Here is a 19893-nt window from a genome sequence, read left to right as displayed (position 1 = left end):
TTCGTAAATACAGGCGGGATGATAGGCGACTATTACCGTTAGCTTTTCCATACATAAATATCATGTCAGCTTGATGGCTAAATGGGGTAACCTGCCATCTTCAATAGAATAAGAGCACTATCGACTAATAATGTTTCTACAAGTGAAAGTAACAGATCATATCTTGTCAAAAATAAACAAAGAAAAGACTTACTTATCTGAATTCATTGTTGTTCTAATCAGCTGTGTCTCAACATGAAAACATATTCAGCTGTTTAAACATGAAAGTTGAGCCATGTAGATTGCTTGTTACCAATGTCGTTTTTAAAATTTTAATTATAATTATCATGTTTAAAGTTTTTTAACCCAAAATATCGTTTTATTTTTTATACTGCCTAAATACTTACATTAACTTTTGAAACAAAACAAAAAACTTGTAAATGTGATATGTTACTAGGTTAAGAAAATGCCATAACTTTTTTATTTCTTGAGCGATTTCAAAAAATGAGGTACCGTTCGTTTTATAAATAAATTTATATTTTTTTTATATTCTAATAAATTTTTTATACAGGAAGTAGTTTTTGAGAAATTCACCATCAAAGATTTTAACTAGCCGCCATTTTGAATTTTGTTGAGTAAAAATTTTCAATTTTTTTTTAAATTGACAATCTTTACTAGATTAGCATATGTTGAAAATTTTAACTTTGTACCTTTAATGGTTGTTTAGAAAAAAAAATTTAATGTAATAAACACAAACAGACGGACAGACGGAAAACGATGCATTTTTTAGGACATACATTTATAGGAACTTTTTGGTTCGTTTTGACCTCAGGAACAACCTCCTGAAGTTTGTCGGTGTATTTCAGTTACACCCTGTATTTCCCATCATACACTTTTTCAAGATCAGTTTTCGTTTGATTAATGACTAATGGGTACTACTAATGGGTATTACTAAAACTTTACAATATGGTAAGCTGCATCAATATTTTGATCTCTAATACAGCCATACTAAAATGACTTGCAATACAGACATAATATTGCATGATCAATACAGTACCAAAGAAATGAAATTATTTTATTAAGAGGTGAAGTTGAAGAGGTGACTATAAAATATCCTTATCACTGTATACTATGGTCACATCTTTAGCCATATATCTTATGGCATAATGCTGTGGAGTAACCATCACTCTGTTAATAAGATATTAGTACTTCAGAAAAAGGTGGTTTGATTGGTATGTGGAGCCAAGCCTAGAGACCATTGTAAGCCTTTATTTATTTGTTAGGTAAGTATGCTCACTGTAACTCTGTCTACATATTAAATTGTTTAATCTATGTTAAAAAGCATGTGAACAGTTTTATGCTTTGTAATAATATGCATGACTATACCACCAGGCAAAGTAATAACCTACTTATTAAATATAATAAATATTCAAAAAAGCTGAAAAGCTTTGAGGTCATGCACTAAAATTTTACAATGTTCTTCCAGTAGGCATGAGAAAACTACCTGAGTACAGGTTTAAACAGTCAGTCAAAGTCTTTCTGGTTAGCAACCCTATTAAAGTACTGCTGAGTACTTTTTATTAAATTTTAATAACTTGCATGTTTGACTAGTTCTTTTTTATTCTTGTGAGATTTTTTATTGTTTATTACTTTTTTTACCTGTTGTATGACATTATTTATTTTATTTGACTTATTTATGCTGCCTAATTTTAACTATACTTATAGTTTAATACTTTGATTGCAATTTTACTTTAATCTACAAGGGTATTTCGGAAAGTAAGGTCCGTTTTTTTTATTTAAAAAAAAAACCACAACAGATTTTTTCAAAAAACTTGTTTATTTGATTCCTGACATCAATCACTATTTTTCTACATAATTTCCACTTTTGTAAACACTTGTCATAACGATCTACAAGTTTTTGAATCCCGGTGTCATAGAAGTCGGCCGCCTGCGATGATAACCAGTCTTGTACTGCTTGTTTCACCTCGTCATCAGTGTCGAAGCGCTTCCCGCCTAGGAACTCTTTTAGGTAGCGAAACAAGTGGAAGTCGCTCGGCGCCAAGTCTGGGCTGTATGGCGGGTGTTCTAGCTGTTTCCAACCAAACGATTTGATGAGATTTTGGGTTTGGTTGGCAGGGTGGGGTCTGGCATTGTCATGCAGCAACAAAACTCCAGCTGTCAATAGGCTACGTCGCTTGTTCTGTATTGCTCGTCTAAGGTAGTCAGAGTGTTGCAATAAGTGGACGCATTAATTGTTGTTCCTCGCTTCATGAACTCGACTAGCAATATCCCACGTCTATCCCAAAACACTATCGCCATTACCTTGCGTGTGGACAATGTTTGTTTTGCTTTCACTTTAACCGGTGACGTCGAATGACGCCACTCCATCGACTGGCATTTCATTTCTGGAGTTATGTGGGAAACCCATGCCTCGTCACCCGTCACAATGTGGTCTAAAAGGTTATCACCTTCCTGATGATATTGGAAATTCAAGAGCAATACCCATTCTTCTTTTTTTGTATTCCTCAGTAAGCAGCCTGGGAACCCAACGTAAGCACAATTTGCGAAAATCCAAAATTTCAGAAACAATTTTAAACAATGTAGTTCTACTCACATTTGGAAATTCTATTGCTAATGAAGAAACAGTGAATCGCCGATCTTCACGAATTTTTTCATCAACGGCTTTCACCAAATCTTTGGTGATCACTGACGGCCAACCAGATCGTGGTTTGTCATGGACATTTTCCCGTCCATCTTTAAAAGCTCTCACCCACTTCCGCACTTTGCTGTCACTCATTGCATTTGGACCGTACACTTCACTTATCTGTTGATGAATATCTGCTGCTGAAACGTTCCTTGCTGTCAAAAACCGTGTTTCACAGTCGGCAGGACGTTCAATAGTTTTAAACATTTTAAAAAGGCACAGACAACAGCAGACTACAATGATTTCACTGCAAATGGCGTCATTCTGCGCAATGCATGCCGGGAGTCAGGGCGTATGCGCATTTCGCTGCTCGCTTACTGTTTGTCTGGTTATGCGAATCGGACCTTACTTTCAGAATTACCCTTGTAATTATCATAGCACCTCACAATAGTTTTCAATATTGTATTCTACACTGATGAGACTCATTGCATTTATTGTGTATAGTCAATAAATAATCTTGAATCTATAGTCTTATTTCTGGTTAACTTCAAAAAAGCACTTTAATTTAACTTACATAACTAACAATTTGACTTACATTAAATAATTCCATTTCTTCGAAATTCAAAATTAGAATTACATTAAAAAATACAATAAACCTTGGCTTAAACAAACAATAAACAATAATAAATTTAAATAAACACATATTTCCACTCGGACACACTCGCTTTCCAATGTCCAAAACGACACACCACAAGTCTGTGATTGCTTTCACCAGCAGGCAGCAACTATAAACAATTTACAAAAATTTGTTGTTTGATAAATCAGAATAGATCATGAAAACATACCCTGCTTGTACTATATTCACTTATTCCAGATATAAATTGAACATTGTTAACTGTTTTTATCTTTGGCTGAGTGATACCAAAAAGCATCCAAGGAGTGAACTATTCTATCATTGTTGTTTTCCTGTTTAAAATATCTGGAATTCAGCATAGATCGCTCACAACTGGTGAAGCTAAACAATTTTCATGTACCTATTTTAATGTTTTAAAAAATTGAAGTAAGAACCAAGGAAAAGAACAGAACCCTTGATTAACTGTTTTTTTCAAGAACACACGTACCTGCACAACATGCACCTTACTCCCTATTTGAAGTTTGGTAGTCAGCTGCCCAGAGTCCCTTATCTGCACTTTATCTCCAGCGAGTCCTGTGATGTAGATTGTCACCTCCTTGTTGTTGCCCGCACTGATTGGCTTGAGTTTGGAGTTTGCAATACTGACCACCTGAGACAGCCAATCACATTTCACGGAACACAGCAAGACGCAAAGGTCCAGGAAAAGAAACTTTGAGGTGGACACCAGTATTGGAACTGACACAAGGAAGGATGCACTACAAGTGGGTTGAGATGGTTGAAGGCAAATATTAGACAGGAATTACTGAAAAAGGCTGTAGGTGAGGACAGTTTATAAAGGATTTTGTTGAAGAAATCAGAAATAAAATAGAAGAATAAGTAAGTCTAAATCACACTGAAGACAAAGAAACAAAGACAAAGACAGGCAAAGAAGAAGAATGAACTTTTTATTTAGTACAAGTCTCATTAATATTAAATACAATATGAAATATTACAGTTATTTAATACAACTTTAATAAGTCTTATTTAATAAAATATTTTTGTAGTATACAATATTTTTACCTAGCAAAATTCTACACATTGTGTTTTCTCTCCCAAATTTACTATTTAGTTTTATCCTCATATAATATTAACCCATTGCGGATCGTATTGTTTTGGCGCGCGGGCGCCAGTGCGCACGAATTAATTTACGGTCAGCGGCCCCGAACGAACCGCAATGGTGCGCCACATCGTATCGCTCGCTATTGTATACTAGAAAATTCAGCTGTGAAGGTATAATTCAGATGGAACATGGGCCTGTTGAGGTATCCATGATGTAGGAACTATAACATGCGAGCAAGGTTCCGGGGTGGCAGGGATGATGTCTGAATCATAGTCTAAATAAAGCGGCTCGAGCGAAGCGATTACAACATCCGGGCCATTGTCTAGACTAAACCCGCTAACATGTACGTCTGCGTCGTTTAGTTCTGTTTCACTAACCTCAAAAGTATTATAATAACAACTGAGGAAAACACCCAATCAGAAACGCTAAAAAGCAGAGAGTAAACTCATATGAGTAAACTTCTCTCTTCTTGAGTGCTGTACTTTTCGTGCGCGTGCACCTGGAACTGCCTGATCCAAATCTTGTCTTCTTTTATACTTCCGATCAGGCTGAGCTGATCTGGCGGGCTTTCTGTTGAACTATCCCAATTTTTAACTTTCTTTTCCCCACTACTCTCACCTGTCGGGTAATCTTCCCAACAATCTATCTTAAACTATTCTAATTCTAATTTTCCTTCTGTTAATCCAAGCCAAGGTGGAAACAGCATATGCCGAGGGCTGCGTGATCAAGGGAGAGCTTGGTCGTAAATATGCGAACTCTGGATACCTGGCGACCTCCAGTTTAAACCTAGCCTTCCCAAGTAGAGCGGACAATGCTTGGGGTGACCTTTAGATCTCCGCTACTCGTGGGAACACAATGAGTACAGAATTTAAAGAAAAACAAACAAAACCAGAGAGCTCTTGTAGCACTCAAAATGTGGGATGAAAATTCACGAAACACAGAGGGATTGATGATGGGCTCTGACCCTAGCAATCCTGATCAAACCCAAAAAAAACAGGCGGACTTCCTAGTAGAAGTCCAATAGCCTCCGACTCGGTTAGAGTCGAAACCGATGAAGAAGATGCGATACTGGAGGGCGATCACCAGAAGGAAGAGGGAGCAAAAGTCGAGAGACAGCTCCCAGCACTGCCTAAGTTATGTGGAGCCGCCAGGAAACGCATGGTCTGGTTCGAAAAAGAGGGTATTCCCAAGAAGAAGCCAGGGAATTGGCCTTAAAACCAATTCCAGAAGAAAGAAAATAAAAAATTGAACAAACAAAAAGAGGGAAAGAAACCGAAAAAGACCTCACTCTGATGGGATCCACTCCGGAGGCCCACCAGAGGAAGAAAACAAAGAACGAAGGAAATCAAGGGGAACGCAAGGAGCAATCTGGACAACCCAGAAACCTTCCTACAAACAAGCGGTAGCTGGTATAAGGGTAGGGGTCTTGCACTCCAATTTTCCCGAGACCCTACTCACAACCGAACAGATGGAGAAGATCCAGAGCTTCATCCTGGAAGCTATCGTGGAGGAACAGGAGGGTCCCTACTCTCCAAGATTCTACGGTATCAACAGGAGACAGGGGTTCTAATCTTCACCTGCGAAAACATGGAAACAGCAGAATGGCTTAAAGGAAAGCAAGACTCCTAAAGCCTTGGAAGAGGCCAGTCTAAGGATAGTACCAGAGGAAGAAATCCCTCGTGCGAGAATCGCGACTGTCTATCTTCCTGACAGTATACTTGATACAACCGAAAAGATAATGAAGCTCTTAAAAGGACAAAACAAAGAGCTATCTGTCGGAGAATGGAATGTTCTGCGGAGAAGCGACGAGGGGAAGTCTGTCCTACTCACCTGGCAGTTGACTGCGCTACAGCGAACAAGCTTGAGAAGGAAGGTCCTTGGATCGGCTACAAGTTTGGGAAAGTTCAGCTTAGACTGAAGAAAAAACATCAAGGAAACATAGAACAACCCACAAGGGAAGAGGGGACTACAGAGAAATCTGAGACGGTCACCACAGAAAAAATGACCGCTGAAGAGATGGAAGTGGAGGAGGCCACGAAGGTGTCAGAGCAATCTGTACATACCTTACCTAAAAGGTCTACTCCACAAGCCAGTGCAGCGGTCGAAGAGAAGAAAGACCCACCTGTTCTCTCTTCTTGAAGAAGGGACCTTCGCTCAAAGGACCATCCGTCTCGGCTCGAGGAAGAAAAGGGGATAAAGTCTCCAAGCAATCCAGAAGAAGAGACGGGGATGGACCACCTGGGGGAGGTGGGAAAAAGGCGTAAGTATGCGCCTAATACAGATAAAACCTACACCATGCAAAGGGCGCAACTGACATCTTGGGAAGAAGGTTTATCTCAACAGGCCTGGATATCGCCCTAATCCAGGAGCCTTGGATCAATAGAGGTTGCATCAGAGGACTGACAACTCAGGTAGGTAATCTCATTTATGATCGAACAATTGAAAACCCAAGAACTTGTATTCTAACTTCAAAACTAATAACAGTCTTTCCGATTACAGATCTAATAACAAGGGATCTGGTGGGCGGCTTACAGTGAAGGTGGCTTCACTGCAAGGGGGACAGAGAGGTTACTATAGCCTCAGCCTACTTCCCCAACCCGTCAACAAGCTGCCACCAAAAGAACTAGAAAGACTATTGCAGAGCTGCAGAGACAGAGGCTCGGCCCTCATTTCTCAGCTGCGACTGCAATGCTCACCACACGTATTGGGGAAAGTACGAACACAAACAAGAGAGGTGAGGAACTTCTACAGTTTATGTTCAGCAATGATCTAGTGTTAGAGAATAGAGGGTCAAGCCCAACCTTTATAACTAGAAATAGGAAAGAAGTCCTGGACATAACCCTATCTACAGGACTCAAAAACATAAATATAGTAAGGTGGCACGTCTCCAAGGAGGCCTCACTATCGGACCACTGTCCAATTAGGTTCGACATAGAGGAGATAGGGGAAAGATACGTGACCCACAGGGTTCCTAAATCGACCAACTGGAGAGGTTACAGAGAGTCCCTGGCAGAAGAGTTGGAAGAAATAGGACCCTTTCAGAAAAATGAATTTGAATTAGAAAGGTCTGCACAAATAGTAGAGCAAGCTGTGCCCCTAGGAAGACATGCCTCAGTTTTTTCAGGCGGAGGTCATGGCAATAGATTCATGTTCTAGAAGACTCACACAGTTGGGGACAAAAGGATTATCATACCTTATACTCTCTGATAGTCAGGCTGCACTGAAGGCACTGGATACCTGTTCGATTAATTCGAAAGCGGTCTGGGAATGCAGGAAGGCCCTAGCAGAGCTAGCAACAAATAACAGAGTAACACTCGGATGGGTGCCGGGTCATGAAGGAATTCATGGAAACGAAAAAGCGGACATCCTCGCCAAAAAGGGAGCAGAATCCATATTGGTGGGGCCTGAGCCAGGTTGTGGAATATCCTTCTCCAGCATTAAAGCTCTGGTTAAAGATTGGGAAAAGAGGACAAGATACAGAATTGGAGCAGAGCCTCGGGTTTAAGAATATCGAAAATGTTTATCTCTCCTTATGCAAAAGGGTGGACAGCTCTCCTAGACCAGAATAAGGAGGATATAAGACTGATATTAGGAATGTTGACAGGACATGGCCCTCTGAGGAAGCACCTTGTGAAGGTAGGCCTTAGTAGGAGCAGCGAATGTAGACTCTGTGGAGAGGAGGAGGAGTCAGCAGAGCACATTTGGTTGGATTGTCTGCCATCGTAGAGACTAGGAAAAGATACTTGGGAGCATATCTCCTCAGCCCCAAGGACATCAGAGAACAGGAGCCCTTAAATTTGATTGGTTTTTGCAAAAGCCTCGGTTTTTGAGGGCACAAATAAAAGTAAGGGAGGCGCAAAGGTCCTTTTAGGACTAAGTGGGGGACAAAGTGTCCTCTTCCTCAGAAGGAAAAAAAAAAAAAAAAAAAAAAAAAAAAAAAAAAAAAAAAAAAAAAAAAAACTCATATGAATGATTTTTCAACTTCGACATACAACTGCGATCTGTAGGATATTTATAAAACTTTTTGAAAACTCTAAACGTAGACCGTTGTTAAACATTCTTAGTTGACAAGTGAACACGATCGGCCGATCTGTCAGACATTAATAGAACTATTTGGAGGGAAATTTAAAAGCAGACCGCTTTTGCGACCTGAGCTCGTCATCGTGCCGTTAGGCCCGGCCGCTGCGTGACGAGCTGGGCTCGTCAGTGATCTGCAATGGGTTAAGTGAAATGAAAAAAGATTAATTTTGCTTAAATTGCTTAAAGCTTAAATTGTTTTAAATAAACAATATCTCCTAGTAACCTAACCTGTCTAGAAAGGTTATAAGTAGAGAAATAGTTGCTGTTATTAAATTCCTCATTTGCATCAAAACCAAGTTAACTTGTAAACTATCAACCATTGGCACATTACTACGGAATGATTCCATGATGGTAAAGATAGTTCTGAATTCCACACCATAGAACATTTGTAAGATGAATAAATGCAATGCATTTTGTTTCATGAACAAATTTGCTAGATGTCATATATAAAATACTGAAATAAAATAATTTACTAACAGATTATTTGGAAAGTCTTACATTTTTGGCATTGTTTAATTGAATCTGTCCAGGAAGGACAGGTGCAGAAGGGCTGTCTGAAAAGTATCCTATATTCAACCATTACTCCATATCCACAGCAGCCTACTGTTATCAGATTCCACATGCATTATCTCTGTACCCTATTTGCACCGAGAATAGCTCTCATTCATATATTTATGTGCCGGTATTCAGTGCATGTTTGTCAAACCTTTGTCTTATATTTTCTCCAAAACATGACGGAATATGAAGGTCAGGGAATTTGCATCTAGTTTTGTTTCAACCTCAGGAAAACATATGCTTTTAATCTTTCAGAAGGAAGCCATATCACAAACTTCTGTGAAGTTGTGGTTCAATCATTTTAAAATGGCCATGATTTGGTTAAAAATTATCTACGTTCTGGCCACCATCAACGTGAACTCCTTAAAATCAAACTGGTGTAGTTAGCAATTAGAGCAGACAATGGGTTAAGAGTGGCCTAGTTGGATATACAGGAAACCATTTGTTCCTGAATTCTATCCTGGATTTGGGTTTCAAACAAGTGATTGTGAAATTAACCCTAGAATTGCTAACCAAAGGTCAAAAGGCGTGGGATTTTTATATCATGGTGATTAGACAAGGGTTACGATCCTGAAACAAAAGCCCAGTCATATCATCAGCCTGGATAACTTTCTTGGTAATTTTATACAATGACAAACAATCCATGTTGTCTAAGATTTTCCAAGATAAGCTTATATAAATTGGCAACTTCATGCTCAAATTAACATTCTATTGAGACTCGATTTGAAGAAATATAAGTAATTTCACTGGCTAGTCTCTTACAAGAGCAATCTCTTGAGTACAAGAAGCCTAACATTCAAATCACACTCTCTTCACATTCAAACCAGATTCTCAGTACGTTATAAGATAAATACATGTGCCGTAAGCAATTAAAAAAAATATGAACCTTACTCACCTTAGCCGGAACAACCTTATTGTTAATGATGCCACCAGAGGCTGTGTTGTTGCCTGACACACTGACCACTTTGGCTGGTATCATCTTCTTTTCTGTGCCCAAAGAGACAACTTTGCCAGTGATGACTTTGTTGTCTGCATTAGTCACTGTCACCACCTTCACAACAAGAATATCTGTTTGACTATATTGTAACATTAAAAAATGTTATAAAACAGTATCATCTTCTTTTCTGTGCTCAAAAAGACAACTTTACCAGTGATGACTTTGTTGTCTTTATTAGTCACTGTCACCACTTTCACAACAAGAATACCTGTTTTGCTATATTTAAATATTAAACAATGTTATAAAACAGATTGATAAATTCCAATACTCACATTTAAGAATTATGAACGTAACAAATTGTCAACAATACAACTTCTACAAGTGAATGAATAACCATAAATCATTGATGGATCGAACAGTAATAGATATAGTGAAATAAAAATACCAGTATAAAAATATACTTAAATGTTCAAATAATCCATGTCTGTCTGTAGGTTTATTTCTATATGCTCTCATTCATCAACCTTTCAGCACTTTTTAGGAACGGTTTATCTACACAATTAAGGAGTAATGAAACTAATACAAATATACATAAACATTCTTGAAGTTCTTGTCTTATTGGAAATTATATATTAATTTAAACAAACTCTCCAATAATATAAAGTTTTTATTTTTGTGAGTCCTTTCGTACTCAATGAGTACATCTTCGGACTCACACAACTGAATGTGTGAGTCCAAAGATGTACTCATTGAGTACGAAAGGCCTCACAAAAATAAAAACTTTATATTATTGAAGAGTTTGTTTAACCCTTTGAGTGCCACAGCGTCGCTAATTTTGACGGTACGAAAAGTGCATAAAGTGCCAGCGTCGCCAATTTTGACGTTTCGTATTTCGATAATATTTTATATAGTACAAGATTATTTTGGCCAAATAATCAGACGGCTGTATTCAATAGGATCTAAACTATCAATAAATACGAGTTTTATGTTGTTTCTCTACTATTTTATCTGTGAAACGTATGTTGTTTGGGTGCTTCTCAAGAAGCCACTATTTTTGGACGAGTTTTCCTTATCGGGGACAAAATAAATTACAGTATTAAAAACAACTGACTTCATTTAACCCTGCAACTGGCTTTAAGCGATTATCGACGCATTAACCACAGTTTAAAAATGGCACTAAGCTATTTTCGACGCATTAACTATGTCGTAATATGATCTCTCACAGCAAGTCTATTTTTACTTTGTTTGAAGTAAAACATACGTAAATCTAAAGATAAAGATTCAAGGTTTCATATTATATCATAAAACGCTCTATAGTTAAGTTAAATCTTTCATTATAAAATTCTAAACTTGGATGTTCACATTTACGATTGCCATTTGTTTGCGTAATTTCCGAACACGCTAAAATTACCGTATGTTTGTAAAAGTTCCCTATCGTGAGTTTACGTTCTACACGATCGTAAGTGTCGTCATTGAAAACAGTGTATTCTTGGCTTTCAGAAACATCTTTTCAATAGCCAGTAGGAAAATAAATGTTTATAAAATAAGCGTTTGAAAAGCTCGTGTTTTGTAAAATCCCAAAATGCCTAATGCGTCGAAAATAGCTTCATTAAATTTTGTTATTTTTGTTACTTTATCGTTGTCTGGAAATAGTGAAAATCATATCACAACAAAGAGGAAGAATTGCTCTAAGCAACAGTATAATAGACAACGAAGACTATGAACTAGTATTTTATTTTTGTTCTGTTGCGCAATCACCGACTCAGCCAGTAGAGAAGAACAACGCATCGCATGGTTGCCGTGTTGATTTCTTTGTTGTTATTACGTCATTGCCGGTATTAGTGTATTGCTTGCTATTTATTTGGATATTTTAGACTTTTCGTTATTTAGTGTGTATAAATAAAAGTTTGTTTATTGTTTTTTTTCTAATTAGTGAAGTGAAAAATGTAGAGGTTAGGTTAAGTTTTAGCGAATAGGTTGGATTTTTGTGAAACTGAAAATAAGCCTATGTTCACGTAGGTTCAGTGTTTTATTATTTTGTAGACAATTTAATTTTAATTAAAATGAAATTTTGATTTAAATTTATGCAAAGGTATTTATTATAAAAGTAAAAAAAATTTACTTTTTCTGAAGGTATTAGCGTTTTATTTTTATGACCATCGCTTGTTTTATTTTTTTAACAAAAAAATAATAGAGATAAAAATACATTGTTGTACATTTTTGTAAACTTCAATAAACGTTCTATCTTTATAAATAATATTTGGATGAAAAGAAAATCGTTAGCTAAAAAAGTTAGGCATTTATTTCACAATTTTGACTTTTGTAAAAATAGAAAAAAAATTTTGTTGCCATATAAAAATATCTTATACAATGTAAACCTCTATAAATATCATATTTTTCTCTTCTACATATATTTATCTCTTAGAAAAAAACATTTGTTCATCCAATAGATTCCAAAATGTTACAATGGTATACATAATAGTGCTATACAAACTTTTTTCAGATTTTGTAGTTTTTATAGATATATTATCCAAAAGTACCAATAAACTTCTTTTACCTAAATATTTTTTTTGTAATTTGTAATTGAGGTATATAAGCAAACTTTTGTATATTTTAGAATTATTCTAAAAACTTTCATATTACCTAAGAGGGTGCTATACATTTTGAGAAAAATTTATTCTTTAGTAATATTTTTACAAAAATCTGTAAAAAAATAAAAATATATTAAATGATTCAATCTTTAATATTTTTTTGGGAAACTGCATCTATTTCTAAAGACATTTATGTTTTTAAATGTTTGTATCTTAAAAAATAGATGAGCAGTGATTAAAATACAAAACCCTTACAAAATCACCAAAAAGTGCCTGCCATTTTGGGAAAAATGATGGCCAGTTCCAGGGTTAACCTATTTTGGAATTTACAAGTTATTACGACACTCAATTAAATCAAAAACTATAAGAACAACGTTTCATTATTCGAAAATGTCAGGTCATTCGTGTGTCTATTTGGAGACGATTAGAGATAGGAAGTATGACTCTTCGAGTATTTTTAGATTCATTATGGAAGAAGGAACGTATAACGAAGTTTATTTTGATCTCTGATAAGGAAAACTCGTCCAAAAATAGTGGGCTGTGATAAGTACCTGTACAATGATTCTGTCTTCTAGTCACGCGACGTATCGGACGGTAGCGGACGAGTACCGTGTTGCGTAACGGCATTTCTTGTTGTTTATGTGCCGATAACCAAGCATTTGAGTAAATACACAATAAAATATTAACTTATACAGTATTTAACTGTATTTCTTTACAAAATTAATGTATGATTTGAGTTGTGTTAAAGCGAAAAACGTGAACTTTTCAGTGTAAATATTATTAGAGTTTTTGTTTAGTAAATGTAAACTTTTATGTAAATATGTTAGCAAGTATTTGTTTCTAAATTTACTAATCATATTTATTTGTGTTATATTAATGTTTTATTAGATTTATTGGGAAAACTACATCATTACTAAGTAATTTCTAAACTCTGACAAATGAAGTACAGTTTATAAAATGTCGGTACCGGGCAGCATTTTGTTAATACATATAATGCCATGTTTTTAAAATTCTAGAATAAGATATTACACATGGGTTTTATTTAGAATCATATGGCCTTTATCATGGTATAAAGAAAAAAAATCTTAAAAATATTGTATACACACAAATTAGGTCGAAACTTAACTTTTTATACAAAAGTAAAAAACTTTTTTTATAAATACTGAAATTTTTATATTTTTATAAATCAAATTTTATTTGTAACGATATGTATCACATTTTGAATTTAATAAGAAAAAAACAACAACAAGATTATAGAAATCTGTTTGGTAGTTATTTTACAACAGCTTTTTTTCCCAAAAGCTTACAAATATGCGAAAAAACAGCGTGGCACTTTATGCATATGCCTTCGGAAAATACCCGTGGCACTCAAAGGGTTAAATTAATATATACATAAACAATTAAATTAATGTGTTTGCTAAAGTAGAGGTACAAGTACAGATGATTGGTCTCATATGACGCAGTATGAAATTGTCGTACAATAGTACTGAGAACTAATGTTTTTACTTTTGTTTTGTGATATCAAGCAGTTTGTCTGGAATTGTTTCAGTTATCCCAAGTTGCTGCAGAAATCTTAGTTCTGTATAGTGGTAGTATCTAATGGTAACGAGTACTTCTTCATTACATGTTACAGTTTGGTGTGGTTTTATATATTATTTTTCATTTTATATATATATATATATATGAGGTTTTAATAGCAATTACCAGCTAATGCATGGTCATCAGTTAACTCTCCTGAGTCATAATTTTCATTTCTGTTTAGTCAAGTTCATTTAGTTGGAAATAATTCTAGATTATGGCTCTCTCTACAGAAATCCTGCCTTTACAATTAAGTTCGTTCCACTAATCATTATTTGAATGTGCAAACTGTTCAACTTTAGATACACAAATCAAGAGGTTTATAACAAGAGATTTGGAATTAGATTTACTGAAAAAAGATTTCTGTCTTTGTTTGCTGAGAGGGAAACTTGCACTTCCCTACCAAAAAGTTTTGCTGATCAATTTCTGTGCCGAGTGCTATGAAAAACCTATTCTTAAAAACCTACATCCAGAAATAGGTTTGAGGCAATGCTAATATTTGCACAACACTGAAACATTAGTCAAATGAAGAATACACATTATATTTTGACAATTTCCACAATTCATAGACCCGGAACAGTAGTTTTAAAAGAAGTAGTTTAGGTAGTTCTACTAAAAGAAGTTAATTGTCTCACTAAACCCCCAATGGCACTTGTATAAAATAAACATATGAGTAAAACTGAACATGGTGAACAAATAATTTTGTATTACAGTATTTCAAAACTGTTACTGGTTTATACAATATATTTTCACCTGCTCAATGCAGCACCCTTAAATAGTAGCAATACTGTGTAAAAGAACTTGGTAAGTAAAATGATCAACTTAGAATATCAAGATACCCATTAAATTATGATTTCTTCAATTGCAGCTTTGAATAAAAAACAGATTAATCAAATTTGTGTTACTAAAATGTTTAGTACTTTAAAAAAATTATAATAATTTAAACGAATTCTACAGGATTGATTTAGTAGGGCGAACATTTTAACTTAGTTATTCATTTGACTGCTTTGATGTTTGAAACGGATGATATAAATAATTCTGTATCACAGCTTTTTTTATGAAAAAATATTTCAAAAATTTAAAAAAATCAGATGCACAAATTTCTAATTTTGTATGATATTGGTAATACAGCAAATGTCAACTTAAAATTAAAGAACTGGTTTTCACATGTATCTTATTACCTTTCCAGCAATCAACTTCTTGTCCCCTGTCAGAGTGACAAGCTTCATCTTCTTGTTACCAATATTGACAAAGCTCCCACGTGGCAAAAGCTTGAAGTTATTTAAGTTCACTATCTTGGCCATTGGCTTTGCCAGACTTGTAACACTGGTCACTATTGGCTGTATTGGATGCAATTCAGGCTCAGGATCAGGTTCTATTTGTGGTTCTGCTTGCGGTTCCAGTTCAGATTCCACCAGTGTCTCTATGGTCTCAGAGGTGGCCTTTACCTCTCCTGTCATCGGATTTACGGCCACTGCTGATGACACAGTGCTCTCAGACGCAGTTGATTCCATGGTGACATCAGCACTTGCATCATCTTCCATCTAGAATTTCAAATAATTAATACCTACATATTTATCAGATATTATTGGGTTAATTAAACCAATGCCTATATTAATAATCATGTCTATTTGCTCAAAATTATAAAAGGTCTGCTCAATAAATATGCAAACTAATCTTATAGAGAAGCTTTCCTATTCCGAGCCTAGGATGACCTACGACTTCTTGTATCAATGTCTGAAGTCCACAAGTCCACTGTCCTTCTGATTGGTTGCTAATGAATTTAATGTAAAAAATCGTCTGACCTCACAGACATAACAGAACATTTGAAAGTTACAAAATAGGGCTGAAGTTACTGAGACCAGAACACAAATTAAAGAGGACTGTGTGTAATGAATACCAATAAAATTTCCAGTGACAGTAGACAGGATTGGAGGGAGGGTTAACACATTGTTCCAGTACCAGTACAAATCTAGCCATTCATTGCAACAATCATGTTGTCACAAACATTCCATCCATAACTACGACTTACGAGGAAATTTTATTGCGTTGTGACTACAGTTTCAGTGGGACCTTTTACTTTTTCGTTCTCACAATTCTTAAATGTTCCAGGTACTACAATACAGTTTTATACATAAATTAGCTATGGTGGGAATGGTTGATTCGATGCAAATGTCGAGTTTAGCTCTATTCAAGTGTATGGATGAGACAATGAGAACACCTCATCATCTAGATTATATAGGCGCAATGACACTATTCTCTATTCCAGAGATGTTTCAACCAGTTAAAAAGAAGATGGGAGAAATATATAGCATCAGAAGGGGAGTATCCTGAAGGGGACATAATTGTTTTTCCAAATATTTAGAAAAATGAAGTATTTGATGTCACTGGTATTTATAAGGTGGCCTTTGCAGTACTGTTGTTAATGAAAATATTAAAGTGAATTAATACAAATAACCATTAATAAAAACCATTTCTATTTATTTTTTTAATTGGAAAGCTCCCGAAGGAAATACCTCATACAAATTCAGCATTATTCCTTTCCAGTGCATATACTAGAAACCAGGAAGAACAGGGAAAAAAGAGACGATAACACGGATCACAAGACTACTTTGCATCAAAATGACACATGAGAACTGTTGTCACGTTCCAGTTACTGAGCATTACAACAATACAGTTCTAAACACAACATAGCTATGGTGGGAATGGTTAATATTACTTTGTATATTATGAGATGTTCCTCGTTCCTTGGTTGGAAGAAGGCTACTTTCTCGAGTCCAATCCTCCTTTCCTTGACATTTGGGAAATTTAAATAATAATCAACATACATTCAATCTTTCTCGGAGAGAGATTTCTTCTCTGACAAGTTTTTCTACCCCTTAACCATATACCATCCATGATATACATACATACAGCATTGAGAAAAGTAAAAACTAGAAATCGCCTTTCTTCCAGCCATGTCAAAAGTAGCAAAGCAACTAACAAGACAGTTATAGCACCAGTGCTCTGCTAGGATTAGATGTTGTGTAACTGTGTATATAAACTTCTGGTAACCATACAATTTACTCACACAGAGAAGTTTTTATATTGTCATGGACTACAGTTGGTTTATAAGGTCAATGGAAAAATGTTAAGACAACTGCAGTCGACTTACGCAGTAAACGAGTTAAGAAAGTACATTTAATTTTAATCACCTCAACATCTTGAGTCCAGGCTGGCACGTCACCATCCTCGATTATCACCTCTTCCCTGCAACAAAAATTTAAAATAGCTTAAATAAGGTTAATACATTTGATAAAGAAATTCCTGGAACAATATTCAAAATGTCGAAGCATACCTTTGTGTTTTATTATAATTTATGTTGAAACGGCTAACTGTATACTTTAACATCAAAAACAAATTTAAATTGGTTGCTTATTATTGAACACCATTTGAGCATCTATAATATTTCACAATAAATCAGCAATAATATAAAACTAAGTTCTTTTATGTACCAGCACATTATATGTAACAGTGTAAGGTAAAGTAATCAATTATCAACAACATATTCTGTAAATTATGGAATTAAAATACAGAACTATACTTGTTGATAACAATTAATAAATGTATACAGGGTTCCCACTCAATCTTAATTATCAAATTCACGGTCAATATTGTTTATAAACATTACACATAAAAACAGAAAAAGATTGTGTTTTTGACACAGAGTGGCTGATTTCAGTATCTAGCACCAAAACACACCACATGTGTGCAGTGGCCTAAGCCTTGGCACTTTGGCAACTGTTGAGAGGTTCTCGTGTCTCTACTCAGCTTGAATACAGGTGTTTCGTTTCTCAAATGCGGCGAAATGGTGAAAGTATTAAAAACTTTTCCTTGTGTCACGAATGATGTCAACAATTTGTGCAGAAATTGGACGGATGCAGCTACAAAAAATAGGCATTGGTTTGCCAAATAAAGAGCATAAAAATGGTATAAAATTTCCCGCTTATATCATATCAGAGCTCTTACAATTAATCGGCCATAGGAGTGGTTCACAAAAGCGAGATTTGGGCAAGCCTAATCGCGACGATCAGTCCTGCCACGATTTAGAGCGATTCCACACAGGCCACAAAACGCAGATGAAACAAAGATAAAAACTGTTGGCTGTGGCAGCGACTGATGCTACACAATTAAATCGGCCACTCTGTGTGAAAGCACCGATGCTCACCCATTGTTTGCAACTCCATAATTCCAACAGACAAGCAGTCGGCAATAAAGAACGAAAACCTGAGTTCCGCGTTTTGTGGCCTGTGTAAGACCTGCCTAAGTAGCTTATTGAATCACATTATGGAGCGGGTTACACGAGCAAGTGCGACACAGCAAACATCACAAACAACCACCCTCCACTACAAGATCTCAGCCGATCTCAGTCTATTCACGTAGACTATACATTAATTTTGTTTCTTATATCAATAACATGTTTAGTTTAAAAGTTTTTAGTAGATACTTTAAATCGGATTGAATGTAGGAGAAATTAATTTACTCTTTTAGCAAATCAAAAAGAGAAGTTAGATTTTTATTAATTAATTTATTTATATGATAATCTAGAATAAAGCAAGAAGTTTATACTTATACGAAAAACCACGAGAAAGTGCAGTTGAGGGAGGAGCCTATTTTGCCCGTAACCTTGGAGCGGCCAACGAGAGCTGAGCGGCACGTTGCCAAACTTGTTCCCCGCTGTAACCACAAGCCGCGCGAGTCCAACATTCTTAAAATACTTAATCGTTACGCTCGAAAGAAATGTTAGAGCTGTCTTGAATTAATTAACTACGTATTACAAAATGTAATTTTACGGTCATTTTAAAAAAAAGTACATCTCTGTAGCTTATTTCCATGTTGAGTTAAATGGATTGAAATAAATTATTGTATTATATTACTCATATACGAAGATCGTAGGATTAAAATCTTTAGCCGAAATATAAAATTAAAAAGAAAAATAAAAAATACCGCAAAAAAACGTTAATTTCTCGTATTTAAACAGTTAGATAATGCCATTATCATTGATATATAATAAGGCATTACATGTGTGCATAGTATAATCATGTTATGTTAAATGGATTTTTCAATTTGGTAAGAAAGTTATCAAATACATTTGAAATATATGTTCTTTTCCATAAATATACTTATTCAGTACATAACGATGGAAATTGTTGCCGCAACGGTTTTGTTACGCACTTCGGTTCTCATAAATTTATAACCATTTGAAAGCATTTTTCCTTACCTGGCTATTAATAGTCTTGAATCTGTGTTATGTAAAATTGTTTTTTATTACAAGTGGGTGATTTAAATATTTAAACTGGTCATAGTTGAAAAAATCATACAGCACAAGTATTTTTATATATGAATGCACTTTCTTATAAAATTCTAAAGTAACGGTTTTCTATAACATCCAATGAAATTTGAACACAGTACATAATAGATGATTCAGACGAGTGAAAATGTGGAGGAAACGGGTGAAAATGCCTGTAAACAAAAGCCGCACCAGCCAGCAGTGGTGGTAATACCAGACGGATGAGTCATTACTATTTCCAAGAAACAGCCCCTTCCTCCTTCCTGTCTCTGACCGTCAGTCAGTGCCTATTGTCGCTTCATCAGTGGCGGTTGAAAATACTGCATTCTCTTCAATTCCAGTACGCGTATATTATTTTGTGCTGAATTTTTACTGTTGATGAACGTTTTCGTGTTTTTAAGTGTTGTTTATTAGTAGCTGTTATAAGTGTACCGATTATTTTCTGTGTAGTGTCAATTGTAATATAC

General features: G+C 35.5%; 1 protein-coding gene across 2 annotated transcripts in view; it reads right to left on the bottom strand.

Moving 5' to 3' along the window:
• Positions 1 to 19893, bottom strand: part of LOC124353980 (zinc finger protein 235-like) — a 42249-nt gene that overhangs the window by 12496 nt on the left and 9860 nt on the right. For both annotated transcript variants that reach the window (XM_046804081.1, XM_046804080.1), the window contains exons 3-6: positions 17292 to 17346; positions 15279 to 15641; positions 9887 to 10042; positions 3745 to 3906 (exon numbers count right to left, since the gene is read on the bottom strand). In XM_046804081.1, the coding sequence (XP_046660037.1) occupies positions 3745 to 3906; positions 9887 to 10042; positions 15279 to 15641; positions 17292 to 17346 (736 nt within the window). The remainder of the gene's footprint in view (positions 1 to 3744; positions 3907 to 9886; positions 10043 to 15278; positions 15642 to 17291; positions 17347 to 19893) is intronic.

The sequence above is a fragment of the Homalodisca vitripennis genome, chromosome 2 (genome assembly GCF_021130785.1).
Source record: "Homalodisca vitripennis isolate AUS2020 chromosome 2, UT_GWSS_2.1, whole genome shotgun sequence".
Classification (NCBI taxonomy): Eukaryota; Metazoa; Arthropoda; class Insecta; order Hemiptera; family Cicadellidae; genus Homalodisca; species Homalodisca vitripennis.
This window is presented reverse-complemented; position numbering and strand designations above follow the sequence as displayed.